Source organism: Desmodus rotundus, chromosome 4 (assembly GCF_022682495.2).
Source record: "Desmodus rotundus isolate HL8 chromosome 4, HLdesRot8A.1, whole genome shotgun sequence".
Lineage (NCBI taxonomy): Eukaryota > Metazoa > Chordata > Mammalia > Chiroptera > Phyllostomidae > Desmodus > Desmodus rotundus.
The window spans coordinates 6,943,251-6,967,098 of NC_071390.1; the positions used below are offsets into that span (position 1 = coordinate 6,943,251).

Sequence of the window (23,848 nt, forward strand, 5' to 3'; positions counted from 1 at the left end):
AAAAACACAGAAGAATTGTATGCATGGTAATAAAATGCAAATGGCCCACCAAGTTCTGAAACAGACATATTCTAACCTCTCCCTCAACTCTTGATTTTACTACTGAGACAGTGTCCTATTTGTAAAATGACTTCTCCCCATGTATTCTCGGTCATCTCCTCAGGTTTCCATTAACAGCAGTCTGGGTTTATGCAGGAGAGATTCGAGGTTTTCCAAATAGGACGATGTTTGCCGGGAAGTGCAGGTGTTCTGGGAAGGGTCCAGGCTCCACCTTATGAAAGTTCATCATCAGTTTGCTTGTCTGCACTCAGTCTTTGCTCCTTGCTGTAAATGGGGTTTGCAAGCACAGCTGGGGAGGCCAGTTCACCTTGGCGATCATGCAGGTCACAGACCCGAGGTGGGCAGGTGAGCTGCTTTGACGGGTCATGGTCAACCCCATGTTCCAACTGTCTTGGGCCAAAGTCCTGTTCATGGTTTAAAGTCAGGTGGTGGTCAGGCAGCTAGCGATGGGCCCAGACTGTGCAGGGATCCTCAGAGGTGGCCCGTCACACGGTGGGTTCTGCACACATTATCCTTCGTAGGAACCAGCCCAGGGGTGGTGGTGTATTTGAGAAATGACCATGTTCTCAGGCGCAGACTGAGATGGGTGAGGGTCAGCGAGACACTGCAGCGAAGCCCCCGCAAGCCGCCAGGTGGGGGAGGAGCTTTCCCGGGTGGTTGTGAACACAGATGTGCGTTTCTTTCCCTTGACTCTTCGTCCCACGTGTCCAATCCACTAGCTTCTGAAAGATGACAAGAGGCTGTCGAGTTTTCACTGAATGGCTTGTATGTCAACCAGTTCCCAGAAGGGCTTCGGAGAAGCAGGGCCTGCACCCTGTGCCTGGGTCTCAGGTGACCTTGAACAAAGAGGCACTGGGAGCTACTGGAATGCCTTTTACTTTCAGATCCTGCCTGGAGTTGGTTCTTGGAGGTAGATTGTCTGAAAGTGTGTATGGAATTTCATGATCCGTGGTCCCTGGGGAGGTTGATTACCTGGGGCTCCAGCACAGGTAATACCAGGGGCAACAGTGGAGCCCTTGGGGGCTGTCTCTAGTCCTCAGGTGACCGTCTTGCAGGATCGGGACAGAAAGCAGGCATGTTTTGATCCAGCTCTGTGTACAGATGTTTGAAAGCCTGGTCTTAGGAACATGTAACTTGGATGAAAATTTGTCCTGCCTAGATGGGAGGATAGTGCTTTTGGTCTTAAATTCGTGACTTTGGCTTGCCCCTGCTTGTCTTCCTTCCTAAGAGCTGACCACCTGGCTGGGCTCTGGCCGGTGTCCAGCCTTCTCAGGTGGAGCCAGGATTACATCTGCGTCTTTGCGTTTTGTATCCAGGTTTCTGCTGAGTCCAGCTCCTCCATGAACTCCAACACCCCGCTGGTGAGGATAACGACACGTCTCTCCTCCACAGCAGACACCCCCATGCTGGCGGGGGTCTCTGAGTACGAGCTACCGGAAGACCCAAAATGGGAGTTTCCAAGAGATAAGTGAGTATTGCTGTGGGCACCTCCCCGAGTGGACGGAGACACAGGTGTAGATGGGGGTATCGGAGTGATGTTTCCTTCTTATGACCCCAAACTTGCAAAGGGCTTTCTGTGAGGATATCAAAAAAGAGTGAGGTTATATTTCTAAGTAACCAACTCTCAGGAAGGAATCGATTCTCTCTTTTTTAAAATAGTTTTTCAAGCAGGAGCTTCTAAGGCATGGCTGGTCCCTCAACGGGATGGCACCTTAATTAGCGTTTTGTTCTTTCTAACTTTCTAGACGATTCCAGCCCAGTCACATCGACTAAAAGAGGGTTATCACATTTCTTAAAAAGTTCCAGCATTCTGCCTTCAGATCACTGAGAACATGACCATTCTGTTGTTCATTTCTTTGGAGAAATTAGGTGAAGAAAATCAGTCATCTTACGAATCTGTACCCAATGTTGCTGGTTTTGATGGTTATTACTGCCCTGTCGGGCTGAAGGGCTTCAGACACGGTACCTGACATTGGGTTTCCTGTGACCCATAACAATTTCCTTATTGGACGATGTAGGGGTGTCCCAGTCATGCTCAGTCCAAGTGTGGCCACCTGGGCTCTGCTGACGAAGGCGTCGGAGGGAACTGCTTCTCTCCTGGTCTGGCTTTAAGGCCAAGTGCTTTGGGCTCTGGTTACCTGATGCTGTGGCCTTCATTCCTGTAAAATGAAGGCCACGGTACAGACCTCCCAGGATGGAGCGCAGTTCTCGGATCCTGTGAGTGTGCGTCTCCTGTTGCTTCCCTTCGTGTATCGGTAAGCTGCGAGCTCTGAACCGCAGACCTCAGCGAGATGGTGCTGGGCATAGGGTCCGTGGGAAGGACCTGGGGCTCCCAGCCTCTGTCTGCTAGGCAGGGACCAACTCCCAGACCCACCTTCTGAAGTGAAGTCCCCTGGTCACGGAAGGGTCGGTTGTCTGCTCTCTTCTGAGACCCTCTGGTGGTAATGAGAGTCCAAACAGCTTGCGGGTAACGGAAGGTGGAGGCTGCTGACTCCACATCTGGGTCAGTCAGTTGGAATAAGCCCTTGACTTGCTGACGCCCACCTACTCTGTCTTGCCGTTGTAGTAGCGCCCCGAGATTCTGTCAGAGTGTTTAATTACTGTAGACAAACTCATACGCAAGTCTGGAAATCCTACAGAGATAAGCTTTTCTGGAGACTGGCTGATGAGCTCTGGAAGGAGAGGGAGCGTCTACGGCCCTTGTCATTTTGATTCACACAGCCCCACTCCAGTTCTTTGTCCCCCAGCAGCCAAAGTAGAGATATTAATGGGCACCATAAGCTGGAACCAGATGATCGCACAGATATGCTGTTAGAGTGTTGGTGGAGGTAATTTCCAGTTTTTTTGCATACCATAGTGACAACACCATTCATTCACCCATCCATCCATCCATCCGTTCATTCAGGACTTGTTTACTGAACATTTCCAAGGGAGGCACCAGAGGAAAACATAAGGAATGGTTTCTTTACCTGTAGAATGTGGAGGGAGAGAGGAAGGAGCGGGTGTTTCTCGTGAGCCCTCCTGGCTCCCTGGTTTGATTACACAAGTGGGCAGGTTCACACGCACACTCCTGTGTGTACAAGGCTGGGCTGGGGAGCGGGGACCATGTTGTGAGAAACTGCAGCTCTCGGGCTCAGCCTGCAGTTTTTGCCACCTGTGACAGCGCCGTCAACAGTGCGAGTCTTGTGTGCGCCGACCCGTTCGCTCCCACTCGAGGGTACCCCGAGTGTGGAAAGTCTGAGTGCTAAGCGTTCAAAACAGTATTCAGCGCAAACGTAGGTGGAGCAGGTTTCCAATGAATGAAGGCTATTTAGGAGCAGTTTATTAGATCGGAGGCAGAAGTTACACAAAGAAAGGATTGTTGTGCTTGTAGTAGCAGGGCAATAGGACATAAATTAGCCATTTTTTCCAATGCAAATGTTTGTTTTCTGCCAAGACATTAAATTTAATTTTAGTTCAGCGTAGAAATGGAATGACCTCAGTGTCGCATACATTGCCCTCAGTTCTTGCTCAGCTTTTGCGAACCCTGGTGTACTTACCATAAATACTATTTATACTAAGGTCAGCTCAGTACTTTGCATAAGTGAAAAACCACATTCATACGTATCTCAAAGACTGCCTCATTCTTTTGGTTTCTGTAATGCCCAAGGACAAGATATGGCTATTAACAGGATGTGTGTAGAGCTTCTGAGCTTAGAAATTTAGTTTGTTGTGTTCACTTTGGATTTTCTTTATTATTAATTTTAGGTAGTCATAAGGATTTCTGGATTGTTACATCAAAAAAAATTCCCCCGATTTTTCACATTTTTTGTTTTTTTGCCATTCATGAAAAATTAGGGATTCCTTGATAGGCGTTTAAGAGTCACATTGTGTTTTGGCTGCAGCATGTGACCGTAAAACCCATTGGTATTTGCGTAACAGCAATTTTAAAGAAAGACAAAAAAGTAAGAACAGCTTTGAGGTTTTCCTTGAGGCATTCTAAACTACGAATATTCAGTATAACAATACTGAATATCCGCCCTGTTAGCACGTAGGAAAGCTGACTACCTCATCCGCAAGGATACTTTCTGTAAAGAAAATAAATCCAGAATACAAATGTGAAATTTAGTAGCTGCCCCACCAGTAACCGACATTCTCTAAGACGTCGCTAAGAAAATACTCAGGCGTGCGTGTGCCCCACGTCTCATTAGTTCCATATGACCAATGCCCCGTGCTCTGCAAGCCGCTGGAAGATTTTACATTTGGTTCTGGAATTTCCCTCTCTGCACCCTTCACCAGAAGCCTCGTGCTAATCTCCTATTTACGCATCTAGGCTGACGCTGGGCAAACCCCTGGGGGAAGGCTGCTTTGGGCAAGTGGTCATGGCTGAAGCAGTGGGAATCGACAAAGAGAAGCCCAAGGAGGCCGTCACTGTGGCAGTGAAGATGCTGAAAGGTGAGTGGGGAGGGGGCGGGTGGGGGTGGGGACAGATGGGGGTGGGGCAAGGGTGGAAAGCCTTATCAAGAATGTTCCTTTTGTGGCATGTGAACTCTATGGCGGCAGGGGGTCAGAGAGCACATAGTTGACCTAGGGGTTGAGGAGTTTTCAGTATAAATCAGCATCTTGGACAGACTATTTATCTTGAGCTGTGTGCATGTTTAAAAAAGAAAATGCAGTTTTGTCAACGTGGTAGCCACCTCCATCGTTGTCCTTCAGCTCCCTGTGCTTCTTTATTCCCTCCCTACAAGGGTGGGGCAGAAGGAGGCTCACGGTCGTTTGTATGGAAAGTGTGGCAATACTTAGCAAGTAGTAATACGAGAATGAGCTCTGTGTTTCATGCACACACTACTGTAGCCCTGCTTCCCCCACCCTGTATTTGCATGGGCTTAGAAAACACCAGCTCACGTGTAATTGGTTCATCGCGATGAGCGTTGGTGCGTGGGTTTCTGGACCCAGACCTTCATTGACAAGCTGAGGACACTTGGCATTTTTGGATGGAGCAAGGAGGCTTAGGGAGAAGAGATCACAGCTTACCTTCTCTTTTGTGGGAGGAACTGGTCTGGGAAGGGACCAATAGGATCGGCAATGGTGCAGAGCCTTCTGGGACGTGGAAACAAGTCGCTCCGTCTCGTGGGGAATCTGCACATTTCTGAATTCACCCATCCAACCCTGCACCGTCCACATGTCCAGGGAGCAGCAGCCCCTGGCTGTGAACCAGGAGTGAGCAGGGGGTGGCCCAGGCTTCCTGTCTCTTTCAGCAGAAGTTCTGATTTGGGTTGTGGAGCTCAGCACTACATGGGGACATACTAGAAAGGGAGGTCTGGGAGTTCTTTTTTTTCCTGTTCCACCTGGGCCAGCCTCCCCTGTTAGGATGGAGGAGGACATTAGCCCCGGAGCCTGGAGGAGAAAACACCCTGAGCTGAGCATGGTGGGTGCAGGTGGGTGGAGCTCGGGTCCCCCCTCAGCCTCCAGTCAGTCGTGCTGCTCTGCCTTTCGTGACCCTCAGAAGCTCTCTGCCACGTGGCTCGAAGCCACGCCCTTATCTCACTGTTCTACTCAGCCCAGATTTTTCCATATGGAATTAGCTCTCAGGGAGGCACATGGGAAGAGACTTGTTACCTTTTAGGAGCTAACTGTGAGCCCAGGGGCCCAGGATCTCAGCCATTCTTGCTTGAGATGATAGAGCTGAGGTTTATAAAGCTTGAGTATTTTGGAGATGGAAGGCACGGGCCTTCACCCACTTGGGACGTGCATGTGCACACGTGTGCACATCCACACTTTTGTACACAGTTGTGGGGTCTCCCCCCCGACTTGCCGAACCATCTGTGAATGCCCTGAGGGCTGTGCAGGCTGGAGTTAGTGGCCCTTGGTCTGGGAAGCTCTGTGGTGATGTGAGATGCCTCGTCTTCCTCTCCAGATGTTCTCACGGCTGCTTTCGGGCCCCGGGAAGTTCAGTGTGGTTTTCTGAGGCATCTCAGGTCTGCCAGAGGGTGGAATTATTTCACAATACAGTTAAAATGCCCCACATTTGTGAGATTTGCTGGAAAAGAACTGGCCTTAACATCAGAGGCCTGCATTCATTCCAGTTCTGACTTGTGACCCTGTTGACCCCAAATTAGCAGCTTGACACGGGGCAGGGCACTTCCCTGTCTGGGCCTTTGCACCCGACCAATGAAATGAGGGAAATGGTTTGGAAAAGTCTTCTGGTTCTAACATTCAATTTCATGCTGTTTCAGCCGAGTGCTGGGCAGCTAGCAGCGGTGGCTGGTGGGGTAGGGGACCGCACTGATGTTTTGTGTACGTGATGCTCATAGATGATGCCACGGAGAAGGACCTTTCCGATCTGGTGTCAGAGATGGAGATGATGAAGATGATTGGGAAACACAAAAATATCATAAATCTCCTCGGAGCCTGCACTCAGGACGGTGAGTGGGAGGGAAGATGCTCTCACCTGATTCTCCACGGGTCAGGGTTGACGTCATCTGGGGAACGCTTGGACTTCTGGATTTGCTCCTAGGGCATCTCAAGTGCGTCTATTGTGTTGGCCAAAAAGTCCGTTTAGTTTTTTCTGTGAAATAAAACACACATTTTTCATTTTCACCAGTAACTTTGTTGACTTGGATATTTTGAGTTATGTTGGCTGTCTCCTGCTATTGGCCTCTAGTGGGTAGAGGCCAGGGGTGCTACTAAATGTCTTCCTATGCAGAAGACAGCCCCACAGCAGAGAATTATTTGGCCAAATGTCAGTAGTACCAAGAAACTTCACAAACCACTTTTGACACATTCGATCAGTCACAGCACCTTCTCCATACACTGCACAAATCTGTTTTGCATATCAGTTGCATTTTTACTTTTTTTGAAATTAGTAAAGTACAATATGCCAAATATCTTGGGTATTTTCTTCCATCTTCAATCTTAAAATGACTGCCCCCCCCCCCCCGCAAATCGCCAGTTTTGATAAGTTTTTTTAAAAAAATGCACTCTGATATGATAGCTGCCAGGATACAATCTAACAAAATTGTTTCGAATGAAGTTAAAGACAACTAAGGACTCCTAGAGCCATCATGGGGGGAAAAAAAGCTAGACAAACTTTTTGGCCAACTCAATATAGATTCTCTTCCAGCTCTTCCTAGGAAGATGTTCCTGGCCCTGGACACAAAGGAGACTTTGTGACTGTACCTGGGGGGCAGGGGAGAGTGGGTGTTTGGTGACTTTGGATGAGAGGGCCCGCAGGGTTCTGCTCTTTGCAGGGCACGACCCAGAGGGTGTTGGGAAAAGGCCGTCCCCTGAGGTTTTTGTGTGGTGAGCAGTAGGAGGAATTTCTCAAAACAAGGTCTTATGTTTTGGTTGACAAGTTCTCTTAAAATGGGGCTTGAGGGAGCCTGGTCCTGCTGTGGGCAGCAGATGCCTGGGCGCCCTGGAACAGCTGAGAAGACGAGAGAGGTATGAAGGGACACATTGTCCTCCTCAGGGGCAGAGAGCCCCTCTTCTCTCATCGAAGGACTAATTGGCACTTTGGGAACCCGTCTGGCGATAATGAATAAACTCGAAAGTGCCTCCCTTTGCCTCAGCGGGTTCTCTTTTAGGTCTGTACCCGGGGTCGGGGGAGTTTCTCTACCTAGGTCTGGAGGGTGATTGTAAATATTTTCAGCTCTGTGGCCGCTGCTGTAGTGGGAAAGCAGCCACAGAAATGAGTGGGCCTGGCCGTGAGCCAGAACAGTTTAATTACAAAAACAGGCAGCAGGCAGGATTTGGCCTGTGGGCGGTAGTGTGCCAGCCCCTGGTCTGTGGCATAGATGGAGAAGTGGATGCACGTGGGTGTGTGAGGAGCTGTGTGTGGGAAGGCTCATTGTGCACAGTTTGGGATGGCCAAATCTGGAAGCAGCCCGTAGGGATGGGTAAGCCAGTGGGGTGTGCGTATGTGAGGGGATGAACGGGCATGCGTCAGAGATGCCACAGTTTCGGTTCCAGGCCACCGGGATGAAGCAAGTCACGTGAATATTTTGGTTTCCCAGTGCATACAAACATTCTGTTTATACTACACTGTAGCCTGTTAAGTGTGCACTAGAACACAATTATACATAGTTCAATTGAAAAATATTTTATTGCTAAAAAAGGCCAGCCATCATGTGAGCCTTCAGCGAGTTGTAATTTTTTTGCTGGTGGGACTGGCCGGGCGCTGGTGGCTGAAGGCCGGGGTGGCTGCGACTTTTCCTTAACATCAGATGATAATGAACTTTGAGGCCCTGATGGGCTCTTCCTTTCACCTGAACCCTTAGGAGCCATTGTCGGGCTATTAATTGGCCTAATTTCCATACTGTTGTGTCTCAGGGAAAACGGAGGCCCGGGGTGGAGGAGGGAGTGGGGCCATGGCCGGTTAGGGGAGCCATTAGAACATACCCACACTTAGTCACTTTGCCATCTCATGTTGGCGTGATGCCCCAAACCATTATATTGGCGCCAGCAAAGATTACTGCTCCCAGATCTCCACAACAAATGTCATTGTGACAAAATATTTGAAAATGGCGAGGATTACCAAAATGTGATGCAAAGATAGCAGATTTGTTGGAAAAATGGCACCGATAGGCCTGCCCCACGCGGGGTTGCACCGGCCTTCCATTTGTGAAAAAGCGCAGTACCTGTGAGGGGCCGTCAAGGGAAGCTCAATTAGAAACAAGGTGTTTGAAGCCTCTGTGCGGCTTCAAAGGGATGGTGGGGGTCTATTGTTATCAGCCTACCTGGGTTGCATGAAGGTAACGTGCAGGGGAAGGTGGTGTAGAGCTATATACGTTTATTATTCATTTATGCGATTAAAATAATACACTGTTTATTGATACATACACGCATGTAAAATAGTTGAAATGAGGTAGAAGGAGCAAATTTACGCCAGCCATTGCGTTCCAGAGGACACAGGTGTGAGAACGGGAGTGACCGGGGAAGGGTGCTCAGTGTCTCTGGTTAATTTCTCTTGACCAATCGTTGGCTATATCATTTTGGGGAGATTAGAAAGCAGGTGTTCTGTTTGTGTGTGCTTTTCTGTGTGTTTAAATCAAAACAAACCAGAAAACAAAAACAAAACTGTCCTGGGTTGCAGTGACTATGAAACTGCTTTGCTGAGCTGACCAAGGGCAGATTCTGGGTTCGCCACCTTAGGGAGCTTGTCTCACATTCCCCCCCCCCCCCAGGGCCACTCTACGTCATAGTCGAATACGCCTCGAAGGGCAACCTCCGTGAGTACCTCCGAGCCCGGAGGCCACCCGGGATGGAATACTCTTATGACATCAACCGCGTTCCCGAGGAGCAGATGACCTTCAAGGATTTGGTGTCGTGCACCTACCAGCTGGCCAGAGGCATGGAGTACCTGGCTTCCCAGAAAGTGAGTTCTTCACATTCTCCTCGGTTGGGTGGATTCCAGTTTAAAATGTCTTTGAAGAAAACAGGCGATTTGGACGTGCTCATTTGCAAAATCAAGCCCTTGCCTGTCTTGTGCAACCTGGAAAATATTGCTTGCATTATTCACGTCGGGGCGAAAAGCCAAAGCAGCCCTGTAATCCTTTAGTGACACTGCAGAGCTGAATAGATGCCTCTTCTCTGAGGCAGGGCTGGGCGTGACCATCCTAGGAGTCAGCCTTCCAGGTAGAGAACGGCTGGTTTAGGGCACGCTGCCTTTAATTCTTCTGGTTCAGGGGCGTAATTTGTTTCATGGTTATTGAGACATTGAATATAGAAGTCTGGTGTTGCGTTTATGGCTTTGAGTCTGAAATACGCTAAAAATAAAGATCAAGAGAAGGGATATTTTAGTAACACTGAGTCCTGGGTATTAGCTGGGTTTATTTTGTCTGATTTAGCAGGATGACCCTCTTCAGGCAGAAGTGGGCCGGGTCCCCTGAGGTGAACCCCCTGCATTCCAGGAATGCCACTTGCAATGGAACCCTAAACATCTGAGTTATTCCGAGAGCAGTTACACAGGTGCCCAGATGTCCTCGGGGGCATTTAGGATGACTCGAGACACGTTGTCAGCCCTTATTTGGATGGGTGGGGGGGTTGTACAGCTACCTCCTTGGACACAGCTGGGGTCCCCTCCTAACCTCACTGCAGCCTCAGGAATTCCTCAGGTCCCCAAAGAAGAGAGAGCCTCTAGCAGGCGTGGACCTGCTGTCACCTGGGGGCCAGGCTGGGTCATGGCCATGCCAGTCACAAGCGAGCGAGGCAGCCCTGGCCAGATCACACGGTGCGTAGGGGCGGGGTGGGGGTGGGGTGGCTGCATAGGGATATGGCCAGAGCGGCCACACGTTCTGTGTCCTATGTTGTTCTGTTTTGTTCACTTTCAGGGGAGTCCAGAGTGGAAGACTCGTTCAGAATTTTCCCTGCGAAGTCTCTCAGTGTGTAGATATCAGGGAGCGCAGGCACAGTTTTCTGTTCCGCAGCGGCGTGCGCACACACGCAGGTGCCCCAGGGGAGTTTGCCCCTGGAAAGGCCTTTGGCACAAGGGAACAATCAGACCCGGAATGTGGGATGTGTGACAAGACGTGGCTTCAGATGTCAGTGTCACGAAAGACAAAATGTGCTGGGGAGACAGTTCTGGAGGAAAAGACAACCGCGTGTCCATGCGTGGTCCTGGACTTGGTCCTGTGTGGGGTGGAGGTGGGGGAACAGCTTTTGTGAGTGACATTTAAACAAGGGAAATCTGAACACGGACCGTGCGTTAGGTAACAGGACTGTCGGTGTTAAATCCAGGGTGTGGAGACAGTGGTATCGCGTTAAGGTAGGAGGTACACGCTCAGGTATGTGGGTGTGAAGTCTCAGTGAGGTCTGCAAGCTCCCTTTTAATGGTTCACCATAAAAAAATGTGTGTGTGTGTGTGTGTGTAGTGGGGTTGGGCGGGGAGAGAGAGAAAGAGCAAGTAAGCATACCAAGCGAGTGACAGACATGAGTATTCCTTGTTCCATTTCACCCTTTCTGGACCTTTGAAATATTCCTAAATAAAACCCCGGGGAGGGCTGCCTCTCTGCAGGCTGCCTGTTCTGGCCCTCTGGTCTCCGTCACCCTGGCCCTTCTCTGTCGGGGAGGAGGAAGGTGCTGCTCCTGATACAAACAGGCAAGGGCCTGGCCTGACCATTTTATTAACTCTCCAGGAGTATTCCTGAGCTTCCTGATTCGAATGCCTTGGGCCCTAGGTCAGGCTCTCATGTGAGGTGATTGGGATGGACAGAGGCCTTGACCTTGTAGAGCAGGGGCCGTGGGTGCCAGCAGGAGAGATCAGCTATAAAGGTGGGAATAAAAATAAGTGTGTAAGAAGCTGAGGAAAGTTCTGTGGAGGAAGCCAACGTGGGCTCCAGAGCAGTGGGGAGGCAGGTGGTTCGGGAGGGAAGGTGGCTGGTGGGCACTCCCACAAAGGGACCCGTGTGCTGGGACAAGGGAGCAGGGGAGGGTATGAGATGTGGTAGGAGACAGGTGGGCCCAGCCCATTGAGGGTCTTAGAGGCCCAGGCCAGGACTCTGGACGGCCCTCTTTGCTCCGTGGGAAGCCTCCAAGGGGTTGTGTGACCAGGTCCTGCGACCAGGGTCGTGCCGTCCAGCTCGCTGTGCGCTGTGTGCATGGCCGGTCGGAAGCTCCGAGGGGATGGTGGTGTGGGCCGGGGCTGTGGCTCCAAAGACACTGGAGAAGTACGCTGATTTGGGAAATGTTTTGTTCTCCGGACAGTTAATGGATTGCTTAGATACAGGGAGAGAAACAGGTTAAGGACGACTCTTGTGTTTCCAGCTTGAGAAATTGGGTGGTGGTGCAGCTTGTCAGGAGGAGGAAGAGAAGGGGGTGGTTGGGGGCGGATGGCTGGAAGAGATGGCATTGGAAATGTAGATGTGTGTTTAGAACATGTCTGAGAATCGTTCAAGGGCAGGTGTCCACCAGGAAGCTCCAGGCTGAAGCCCGGTGGTGAGTACTGGGCTGTGTGTCCTGAGCCAGTGGAGGAGGGTGGAGTTTTGAGCCCTGGGAACAGAGGAGGTTGTTTGAAGGGTGCGGGGAGATGGGGACTTTAGGTCTACAAAGTGGCTGGTTGCATACCTGGCCTGTGGTCCTCCATCCACCACCCTTTTCCCCACCGCCAGTCCCGCTCTCAGGTAATTAATCCTCGCCTACCTCTCTCTAGTCCGAGGGGAGGACCCCTGAGATGCCCTGGGTCGGGCTTTGCTCACTAACAGGAGGGGATGGGAAGAAGAACCAGTCTTGTTTACTTGGGACTTTGCAGGGTTCCAAAGCCCCTGGCTGATGGCCACCTGCAACTTAAGGACCTAGGACAGGTTTGAAGTGTTGGGTGAAGATCCTAATGATCCCTGGGAAGGGAACCAGCTTCCACAAATGGAGGGCTTATTCCTGGAGGTGGAGTGTGAAGATGCAGGAAGGAGTCCTGGCCTTCCCACACCCATTCCCTCCCAGTGGCCGGTGGTAAAGCCTGATAGAGACCCGCATCTGGAAGGAAAGGGCAGAAAATAACAACAAAATAAACCTGGTGAGTGAGCTCTCCAGCTCCTTACTGAGGGGGAGTGACTGTGAATTCAGCTCAGTAGATCGGTCAGCTCCGCAGTGGAGAGCAACTCAGATTTCTGCACGGGATGGGAACTTGGCTTGACTTTATTTTCCTTGTCTTGGGTTTGGTTCCAAGTCCGTCCTTGCTCAGCCCAGAGGGTGGGCGTTGGTGTTTCCTAGCACCCAGGGATGCAGGAGGTGGGCACTAGATTGGTCCTCCCCAAAAAGAGGGTGGAGGTCGCTGCCGTGGTGTGTCTGAGTGGAGCCCTAATGTGCGGTCGGAGCCCAGTGCGTGGGAGGCAGGATTCTACCAACCACACACTTGCCAAAAGCACAGAGCTGGTGTCGGCAGAGAGCTCTCTGCCCAGAGAGTTGGGCGCAGGGCTTGGAGGTTCAATGTGGAGAGGCCTCCAAAAGCAGGAACTGGGTCCCCTGGTGGCAGCTGGGGGCTCTTGGGTTTCCTGCTTCAGTTCTGGTTGGATACAGTGTGCTGGTGGGGCTTTCCGCTTCCCCTTTCTCATCTTCGCCTGCCATGCAGGGGGCCATAGATGCATATCAAATGAGGAAATGTGAGGTGGGGTGGGGTGGGCAGGGGAAACATCTCCTGATTTCTGCTTCAGAGAGAGTTGGGCTTGCTCCTCTTTTAACTGGCCATCTCACAGAGTGCCCATCGAAATAATCAGCCCCACTTCACGTGATTGAAGGGACTCTCTTTGTACGGTCGTTACCCTTTGCCAGGGGCCTGTGTGAAAGCACTTGCCAGGGATGTTTGTTCCCTCGTTTATACCTTTTCCAACGATGGGGGTGAGGATTGGGGCCACTTGCCACCACACGTCGGATGAAATCTTGGCACCTGAATTACAGTGCCACTAAAACGCGCAGAAAGCTTTCAAAGCACATCGTTTGCAGAAAAGGAAAACGAAGGTATAAAGCTAGACCTTCCTGAGACCGAAGAGTGGGTGTTGGGATTATAAACCAGCTGCCCCATAGCAGGCCCTCCCGCCTTTTTGCCTGCACGTGTGCAGCGGACACGGTTTGGGCCCTTCGTGAGGGCCAGGCGTTGTGTGGATGTGGATAAGACAGGCCTTGGCCGTGACACAAACCAGGACAGGACGCGGCCGGTATTTTCAGAAACGCCACTTGCATGCAGCCTAGAGGTACAGTGGAGCTGAGTTCGGGCGCAGGGGACCTGTTCGGTGGACAGGGTGGCCGTCCGTGGGTGTGAGGGGCCGGCAGTGACGGTAGCCTGGAATCAGCAGCGGGGATGCAGTGGCATGGCCACACCGGAGAGGCATTTGTGGGGGGTGTCAGCAGAACATGGGAGGAGTACGCAGAGGATTCTGGTATATACCTCTCAGAGGCCAAGAGGATAAGAATTAGGGTTGAGGAGACCTTGAATTTGAGGAGCCAAAGGGACAGCGATGTGGCAGTATCCCCCCAGCCTGGGTCCCAGGAGAGCAGCCCCTATTGAGAAAGGAATATGCGTATCTTTTGTACATATCTAAGAATCGAAGCCTTGAGGATGTATGAAAATACACAATATTGATGGGACAGTTCTGTCTCGGAGGGCAGAGGAAGCGAGGGGGTGCCCAAGGAATCCGAGGAGGTGGGGAGAGAAGAGGGATGGGATGGAACTCAGTGTGGGGACAGTTTTTCAAAACGAGCAAGATCGAGGCTGTAGAAGAGGACATTTGAGTGTGACTGGAAGCGCTTCATCAGCTCAAGGAGGGGCAGGCATGGGACCCGGTGGAACGCTTGAGGAGTGGCCAGGAGGTGAAGACCACGTGATGCTGGGCTTCAGCCAGCTCTTGGGAAGGTTCGGCTGTAGAGGATAGGAGAGCAAGTGTCGGATAAAAGATTTGAGGATGGTAACCTGATACGGATCTTGTATGGGGGGTGCCCGAGTCGGTGGTCGGCTGCAGATAAGAGAATGTAGTTACTTAGTCCACCTGTGCTCTTTGGAAGGGTTGGGGCCTTGGTTGTTTTACATTTATTTTTAATTATAAAAGAAATACGAGTTTTTGACTTAAGATGTTATAAGAAATGAATACTTTTCTTTTTTCTTTTTGAAGCAATTTAAAATGAGTTTTGTTTTTTTCCCCTCCGTTTCAGTGTATTCATCGAGATTTAGCAGCCAGAAATGTTTTGGTGACTGAAAACAATGTGATGAAAATAGCAGACTTTGGACTGGCCAGAGACATCAACAATATAGACTATTACAAAAAGACCACCAATGTAAGTCTGGCCATGATACGGTGGGAAGGGGGGCAAGGGTGGCCCAGAACATTCCGGAAGAAAGGTGATGGATGTTCAGAGCTAGAAGCACTAACGAGGGCTCCTTCCTCTGCCCTTCATGTCTGCTCTTTCGCCTTACTCTTCTCAATGAGCAGATTCAGCCTATATTTAAGAAACTTGCTGTGTCTGTAAAACTCTTATGTACAGAATAATCAGCAGCTTCTGGGGCCTTCGTCAGGCTGCCAGGAGCTTTCCCAGCGAAGATGAGAGCTTGAGAGTTTTCTGGGCCAGTTTCTGTCTAGAAGTCGGTCAGGGTATGTGTGTGTGTGTGTGTGTGTGCCAGGGAGATCCATGATACTGGGGATCCACGGCAATGACAATTTAAAAGTGTGCCCACATCTGGGCACCTGACACGTTACGTGTTGGAGCTTATTTCTGCTCTGACCGCTGACCAGGGAAAATGATTAGTGTCAGCTTGTAAAACAGGGCCCAGGCTGGCGGAGCCTGCCCAGGTAAACTGATTTCAACGTACTGTTTGTTTCATTTCTTCCACATTTGCAGGGGCGACTTCCAGTCAAGTGGATGGCTCCAGAAGCCCTTTTCGATAGAGTGTACACGCACCAGAGCGATGTGTGAGTAACTCCCTTGCCCCCAGCTTCTCCACGGGGTCCAGTTGCAGAAATAGAGTTCTGTCTTTGCCTTCTTGGGTGCCTGCTGCTGCGTCCCACACGTTCACACAAGGTGCAGGAGCTGTCGTAGAAAGGGCGGATTTTATGGTAGGCTGGGAACCAGTGCTCTGTTACTAGTCTGCCCGGCCTCAAAGCACGTGGGACGCGAAACCCCTCAGCTCCTGGTGTCGGAGCTGAAGTCCTGCCCCTTGAACTTGTTCAAGGCTGCTGTCTAATTTGCCAAGCTGTTGGCATGTTCTTCACTCCCCTCATGAAGGGTTCCTGACCCTTTTCCCCCTGAGGGTGATTTGTAAAGTTTCCCTCCATCCCAGGCTTGTCCTTGGAGAGGGTGGCTCAGTGGGACGCGGTGCTGCTCAGGGGGCCTCTGCAGGGCCTGCTCACTCTGGGTGTCCTTGGAAAACCCTCTGATCTTGTCTTAGCATCCCGGATCCTTACAGAACTGTGGTGAAAATGATCCACTGTTTCTACTGTGATACCCTGAAGCGTGCTGTCAGGGTCAGGCTACCACTGGTGGTTTAGAGTGGTCCATCTAGCAGTTTGGTTAAAAGGTGTTACTGTAGTGGGAAGCTGGAGGAAAGGTACAGAGGCACGCTCTGTACTGTTTTTGCAGGTTTCCATGAGTCTATACTTATTCCAAAATAAAAAGTTACAATCCGTGGAGCTATTTTCTGAGTGAGTGGGCAGATTCTGGGGCTCTGGGTGCGGGGCCCCTCCGGCAGTCCCAGGAGGAGGGCGTCACCGGGTATGTCATTGCAGTGAGGACACCCCCTGTGTGTGCCATGTCCCTTCTTTGGCTCTGCACAAGCCGGGGACAGTTCCATTTCAGAAACTCACCTGAATAGAGTCAGTAAGGGTGTGTTCCCAGAGCCACAATGGCGTAGATAAATGCAGGATTCTCGGCTTGAGCATCCCAGCATTTGAGCCTCCGGAATGAGGCTCAGGAAGTCCAGCTGTGGCTCCCTGCAAGCTCAGGTTCGCACTGTGCCCTGGGAGACGTTTTAGTTCCTGTTGGAGGAAACTCCCCTGGAGCCCAGGACTCCTCCATCCCAGCTCCCCGGGGCTGACCCCCTGCCTGACCTCAGGAAGTCTGGAACCTTTGTGCCCTCAAGCGCTCCGCTGCTGGCCACGCTGGGCATCTGTTACCTCACGCAGTTAGCTTGCTGGCCTTAGTTTTGCCCCTCCTGGTAGGGCACAGCCTCCTGGCACATAGGATGATGGAAGAGCTGGACAGGAGCTTAGGAATTGACACCTTCATGTTGCTAACACCGCAATTGAAATGAATAACTTTGAGAGTGATGGAAGAAAAAAAACCCCAACTGTCCCAAACCTCCACCAAAAAGAGAAAAAAGGTGACAGTTCATCATCACTTGTCTATTGTTCGTTGATGGAAAATTCCATGGGAACATCCCCAACGTCGTCATGTTTTGGAGACGCTCTGTCGGGGCAGGAAGACACATCTAGGGTGACCTGCAGGCAGGCGCAGGTCCCATGCCTTCGAACACAGGAAGTGATGGGAGTTTTCTGATTAACGGGGCACGTCTGGCTTTTGGGGACTCCGGCGGGTTTGTAACGCTCTGTTCTCTCCCTTCTTCGCAGCTGGTCCTTCGGGGTGTTAATGTGGGAGATCTTCACTCTCGGAGGCTCGCCCTACCCAGGGATTCCCGTGGAGGAACTTTTTAAGCTGCTTAAGGAAGGACACAGGATGGACAAGCCGGCAAACTGCACCAATGAGCTGTAAGGGCTGTTGTCTGTCCCGAAATGCTGTGGGCCCACCACGCCCATCACGCTTCTGACTTCAGTCAGATATCTAAGGCCCCGGTTTTCAGAACATGCTGTAGAAAGAATCGCTGAAGCTTTCTGGGCTCAGTACCAGAACTGAGATAGATAGATAGCTACACCGACAGCCGTGCCCCTCATTCTAAGAGGAGGAACGTCATTCTGAGGTGTATGCAGGGGGCTTTAAATCCCAGAGGGTGTCAGACTGCCTGGCCAGGGTCCCCTGACTTCACAGAGAGATCCGGGTGACCCGCCTGTGTCACTGTGCTGTGCCTTGCTGTTGGCTCGCCTCAGGGCAACAGGAAGATACCTCTGGCCCTCCCTCACACACAGGCCAGAGAGCCATGGGGCTGCCTGGCAGAGGCTGGGATCAAAGAACCCTCACAGCCTCCCGTCACTGGTTTTGTGGCATGTGGAGGGCGGGCGCTTCTGCAGCCTCTTTGTGACCACTGGGAACTGCTATGATAGTTCGACATTGATTGCATTTCCTAAGAGCCAGTACACGAGTGTCTGGTGACCTGTGGTTTGACCCACATTTTGGTGCAGAGACTCAAACATTTGTCCAGGTGCCGTCCGTCCTTAGCCAGATCTGACTGTTAAACTGTGGGCCGGTTTCTAGAAAAACCTACCCTGCGCTGTCAGTGGAGTTATGTTGTATTGGTGACATGTGTCTCGTGCAGCAAAATAGATGCTTCATAAAGGACTCTGTCCTCCCTCCCCCCCCGAGATTCACTACGAAGGGTGATTATCCCGGAGCCTGTGGTCTGCTGTGTACTGTTTCACGGGGATTTGATATCTGTAGTCCCAGGAGGGCTTCTTGGTGTGCAGTATACGTCTGATGAGCGGCCACGTCTTACAGCACGTTATGTAAAGGCATTTATTGTGCTCCTTGTCATTCCTGTGGCCTCCTTTCTAATATAGGAGGTCTGTCGAAACCCATAATCAAGCTAAGGCCTGGGGACCTGGGTCCATCCGAGAGATAATCAGGAAGTGAATGGGCAGCCCAGTGATGGCAGATTAATTTAGAAGAACCGTACCTTAAAGTTGTGGTTTCCAAACTTCATTTAAAAAACAAACCAAAACAAAACTGAGGAAGCTTTGTCCACTAGAATTGTTCAAAGGAAACCCAAAGTATCAGGCACAGATCCTAGAGATCCCCGTGGTACTGAAAACACAGAGACGTGCCTTTCTTGGGGGTATAGGCACCTTCCTTGAACATTTCAGGTAGAGAGGTTTTTGTAAATCAAATTGCCTTTTCGAGAAACCAAGCAGTGACTATTTTAGGAAAGTGAACAACCCCCTTCTAATTTAGTTGCCTGAAAGTTCTGAGACATATTCATAATTTAGGGCACATCTCCAGATTGCCTATTAAAGCTGGCTGGTAGCCATGAGCCTGGTACTTAAAAAATTAATTCACCAAGGGCATCTGTTTTTCCCAGGTACATGATGATGAGGGACTGTTGGCACGCAGTGCCCTCCCAGAGGCCGACATTCAAGCAGTTGGTCGAAGACTTGGATCGAATCCTCACCCTCACAACCAATGAGGTAAGACACTCCTTCCAGAACCCCGGGGTCCTTGCTTGGGAACCAGGTCGGCTTTGTACATGCAGACTCCCCCACTGGAGTCTGCGGTGTGGCTTATCATTTTTCCACGGGGGTCAGACAGAGTTAAACTATGTGTTCTTCCCAAATCCTGGTTTTTCTCAGAACTGCCTTTTGAGAGTTCTGACTCACGAAACCAAAGACCCAGGGCCCTACGTGAGGCTGCCCCTCACCGTGGCTTTCGGGTGGGCCCCCTTCAGCACGCGGACATGTGCAGGCAAGCAGGGAGTCGAAAGAAATGTCCAGCTGCAGGCTCGGGGTGTGCGTGGGAAGGAGCTCGGGTGGCTTCTGGTCATCAGTGGGGGAGCCACTGATGTCTGGGCACCGATGAACTTGGATGCACTGAGGTCCGGCCCGCCCAGCATCCATACGTCAAGCGGCCTGGGCATTGTCCATCTGTTTGTGTGTAAATGCACACCGTTTCTCATAGTGAGTGACGTCTGCGGCTTGTAAGGGAAAACTTGTACCTTTTGCTAAAATATGTATTTTCTAGAAAATAAGTATAATCTATACCAGCTGTCACTCACTGTCTGAATTCAGCCGTGTGCACATAGAGTAGATTTTGTCACTGAGGCAAGAGTGTGACCCAAACAGGAGGGTGATGAGCCCACCCAGGCCAGAGAGACCCTGCAACGGACAGAAAGTGTTAGCGAATGAATCTGAGACACGGAGTGAGGAGGCAGAGGAGTGTTCCTTCGAACAGGAAAAACACCAAGCCAACCACAGCTGTCCTGAACAACAGCAAAGGTTAACATTGCCTGAATATTTGAGAAAGACAACAGTACATTTAATTTCTTTTTGAATAATTCCTTTCATAGTCATAGAGGGATTTTAAAAAAAAGAGTCAAATGTTGTGATATGAAGCCATAAGAGCAACATTATCTTGTGAGCCTGACTGTGGCTGATAAAGGGAGAGATTGCATTTAAATGAATACAGCTGACCTTCCGAAGTTGAAAGGAAAGGAACAGTTCAAGGGGGAAAAAAAAAATCAACTTTATTCTCCTGCCAAAATTGTTGTTTCTAGTATAAGTTCCTTTAACCCTAGACTTGGAATTCACTGATATTCCTATTTTTTCCTATCAGATCTGAACATTTATGGCTTCATTTAGAAACAGGGAAATCACTAAAGCTCCATTTTAATGATCTTACATTCATGCTCAATGCTATATATTTATATGTTTACATTTAAAGTGGGCCCATTCATACTGAAATTTACATCCAGCGCCCTCAAATAAAAAAGCAGAATGCCATATTGTCTAACGGATATAAAAATCGAAGTTTCTTTCCTTCTGAAAATCATTACCATATGCTCAAGAAAAGTGGTTCCATTTAGGACGAAATTTCATTTTTATCATTGTAAGCAAAAAGTATTCTTTGATGTGGTGGGCGTGTTTGTTTCCAGTTGTGCGGTTAATGCCGATGTTGTTGGAACTGGCACCTCCCCCATTCTCGGAGGGGGACTCTTTCCCTTGCCAACCCTGGTGATAAATTATAGTGGGGTTTTTTGTCTTTTCAAATGTACAGAGACCAACATTCTGTGGGCTCTTTTCTGATAGTGCTGCGGCTGGCTGCTCTGGGCTCTGCACTCTCTGCCCGGCTGTGGGCAAAGCCGTGCTTCCGAGGACGGTCGTTGGCATCCCTGTGTGGGAGCCGAAGACCCCCAGGTGGTAGCCCGGATGAGGCAGGGAGACCCCGAAGCTCCCCTTGTTGAGAAATCTTTCCGTAGTTTCAGAGCAAGGGTCTGCAAACCTTTTTTGTAAAGGGCCAGACAGTAAATATTTTCAGCTTCGAGGGCCATATGGTCTGTGTCGCAGTGAGTCAACTCTGCGTTGTGTCGAGGAAGCCTCCACAGCCAACGTGTAAACGAATGTTGTCTGTGTTCTGAAGGAGGCTCGATGAACCCTCATATTTACATTTTATGTGGATTTTGTCATTTTATATAATTTTAAGTGCCATGAGATAGTCATCTTCTTTAGATTTTTTTTTTCCTGACCACTTAAAAATGTTAAAAACCACCCTTAGCTCATGGGCCATCCTGTATTTTCCTAAACTTTTCTTAACAGTCCTTTGTGGATTTAACATACAAGAGTGTATCCAAGGTTTTCGTGAACCTGTTTACATTTCGAACTCAGAGAGCTTCTGAGAGTAATGAATTACATCTGCGAAATTTCCCGCTGGATGAAGACATATTCCCCTTCAATTGTCCTAGAAACTGCAATAGTAAATGTAACTCATAAAATAAATATTTGGGGTCTAAACTATGTAAAGGGTCCTGGGAACCAAGTCTTAGGCTTTTCCATTGTGCTGGGGCTCGACTTTGAACCCTGTGCTCCAGGGAGGGGAACCTACAGGTCAGCCCGGTGCCTGCTTGTCCGTGGTTTGTCTGCGATGGATTGTCAAGGAAAGGGCAGCCTCCAGTAAATGGGGTTGGGGTGTCAAGGAGGGGCTTGCGGCAGCCAGGGTGTGCTGGGTCTCTAAACCTTCAAGGGGTGCCCCCGTCCGTCCCACCTCCCGTGCCAGTGTCTCAAGAGCCTGTGTTTGAAATAAAACGTCTCTCTTCCCTTCTTTCAGGAATACTTGGACCTCAGTCAGCCTCTCGAACCGTATTCACCTTGTTATCCTGACCCAAGATGAAATAAAACGTCTCTCTTCCCTTCTTTCAGGAATACTTGGACCTCAGCCAGCCTCTCGAACAGTACTCACCTAGTTACCCTGACACAAGGAGCTCTTGTTCTTCAGGAGACGATTCTGTTTTCTCTCCGGACCCCTTGCCTTACGAGCCCAGCCTTGCTCAGTTCCCACATGTAAATGGCACTGTTAAAACATGAGTGAGCTTGGCCCCCACCCCCCGGCCCCAAGCGGGCGGCACCGGGAACACTGAGCAGGGAGGCCAGTTCATCCAGGAGCTCGTTGTCTCCGCGTGTATATATGGGTCAGAGGAGTAAATAATTGGAAAAGCAAGCAGAACACATGTAAAGAGTTTATACGGTGGGAAACTTGTCATCGTCACTAGGAGAAGGGGAATGTCTCTGGGGCAATGGACTGCCACGGGCCACCACGCACGCCCGTGACCCGCTGGGGGTACTGGCTGTGGACCAGCCGGACTCAAGGCAAACCTGTTGTTTTGCCTTCCTTGTGAATTTTGTAATAATGGGAGAAAATATATGTCAGCACACACTTACAGAGCACAATTGCAGTATATAGGTGCTGGATGTATGTAAATATATTCAAATTATGTATAAATATATATTATATATTTACAAGGAATTATTTTTTGTATTGATTTTAAATGGATGTCCCAATGCACCTAGAAAATTGGTCTCTCTCTTTTTTTAAAGAAAAAAAATATAGCTATTTGCTAAATGCTGTTCTTCTACGGAGTTTCTTAACTTTCACCAGGCAGAGGTGGAAAGTACTTTTGCTTTCAGGGAAAATGGTATAACGTTAATTTATTAATGGATTGGTTAATATACAAAACAATTAATCATTTATAGTTTTGTTGGGGTTTTTTTTTTGTAATTTAAGTGCATTTCTATGCAGACAGTGCGTCGGACTAGTTAATCTGTTGCTCGGACTTAACTAGTTGTCAGATCCTTTGAAAAGAGAAATATTTACAGAATATGACTAATTTGGGGAAAGTGAAGTTTTGAATGGTGTTTAAACTCTGCTGTTGTTCTTGTTCTGAAGCCACCCACACGCCCATTGTAAAAGAACAGGCCTTCTCTTTTGGTGTGCAGCGCTGTCATTGGGCCCATGTGACCTTTAACTGGACTTCCCCAGACAAATGGGACCGCGTTCTCTTAAAAAGATGCCTTAATCCATCCCTCAAGGATGGACCTTGGTTGAGACCATAGCGGAATGTACTTCCCCCGGCAGCTGGCCTTCTGCCCTAGAGTTGCACAGTAATCAGATTAGCCTGTTCTCTTCAGTGAGTTTTGATAATGGCTTCCAGATTTATTGGCGTTGGAGAAGCCTTTTAGCATCTTCACGACTCATCATAGAAAATGGAAACACTGAGTTCTTCTGCTGATAGTTTGGGGGATACGTCCATCTTTTTAAGGAATTGCTTCCGTCCGCTGCTGGCAGGACCTCACCAACAGGTCCTGCCGGACGCCGGTGTCGGACAAAGCAGGGCCACGCTCACTCCGTCTGAAAGGACTGCGTTTTGCTTCCGAAACACCTGCTCACGTTGCCGTACCTGTGCACCATGAATGCAGAATACACTGATTTTACGTGTCAATGAAATTGGAGAAAGTATTTAATAAAACCTGTTAATTTTTATACTGACAATAAAAATGTTTCTACAGATATTAATGTTAACAACACAAAATAAATGTCACGCAGCTTATTTTTTTAACCCTCGTGTCTCACCAAATGGTTTCCTGTGCTCGGAGGTGTGGGCTCGGTGCTGTTCGGTGTGGTTGCGGGAAAGGCAGAGCTGGGGAGTGCTTGTTCGTGACAAAGGGGTGACTTGCCGGAGGGGTTGGCAGGGGCCGCAATGCCTAGGACATAGGGCCCCATGGGAAATCAGAGGAGGTTGGCTCAAGCCCTGGCTCTGTTGCTTTTGGGGGCTGCAGGGGCCCCCACTGCTCCCAGGGGAACAGGCGAGAAAGTGGTGTGGGAGAGACTACAACCGGGAGGCATTGTAAGGGTGGAGGTCTGCAGAGGGGAGACCATGAGAAGATCCTGATTCTGGGGACCTTGAAGCCTTTCAGCGGGCTTCATCATAACGTACAGAGAGAATTTGATTCCAACCTGAACAAATTCTAAAATAATTACTTAACTTCCGTGTCACTGAGAATCTGAAGAGAGAAGCAGTGTTTTGCTTGTTAACAAATGCGAATCTGTGACTGAGGGTTTTATTGTATCTGCTTGCCAGTCTCCACACCAACAAAGGGAGACAGAAGCAGCCTGGCTTGTCCTGAACGTCAGCCACGCTCTCAGAACCTTACGGGGGCGCTGGCGATCAAAACCGGTCATC

General features: G+C 49.8%; 1 protein-coding gene across 16 annotated transcripts in view; it reads left to right on the forward strand.

Moving 5' to 3' along the window:
- Positions 1 to 22,563, forward strand: part of FGFR2 (fibroblast growth factor receptor 2) — a 97,009-nt gene extending 74,446 nt beyond the window's left edge. For 15 of the 16 annotated variants that reach the window (XM_045191334.3, XM_045191335.3, XM_053922157.2 and 12 more), the window contains 9 exons: positions 1,377 to 1,528; positions 4,373 to 4,494; positions 6,354 to 6,464; positions 9,225 to 9,415; positions 14,677 to 14,799; positions 15,361 to 15,431; positions 17,085 to 17,222; positions 18,704 to 18,809; positions 21,531 to 22,563. In XM_045191334.3, coding sequence (XP_045047269.2) covers positions 1,377 to 1,528; positions 4,373 to 4,494; positions 6,354 to 6,464; positions 9,225 to 9,415; positions 14,677 to 14,799; positions 15,361 to 15,431; positions 17,085 to 17,222; positions 18,704 to 18,809; positions 21,531 to 21,695 — 1,179 coding nt within the window. In that variant the 3' untranslated portion in view covers positions 21,696 to 22,563. Of the gene's footprint in view, positions 1 to 1,376; positions 1,529 to 4,372; positions 4,495 to 6,353; positions 6,465 to 9,224; positions 9,416 to 14,676; positions 14,800 to 15,360; positions 15,432 to 17,084; positions 17,223 to 18,703; positions 18,810 to 21,438 lie in introns of all 16 variants that reach the window. The other variant, XM_024555528.4, reaches the window with a different exon arrangement.
- Positions 22,564 to 23,848: the final 1,285 nt, after the last annotated feature.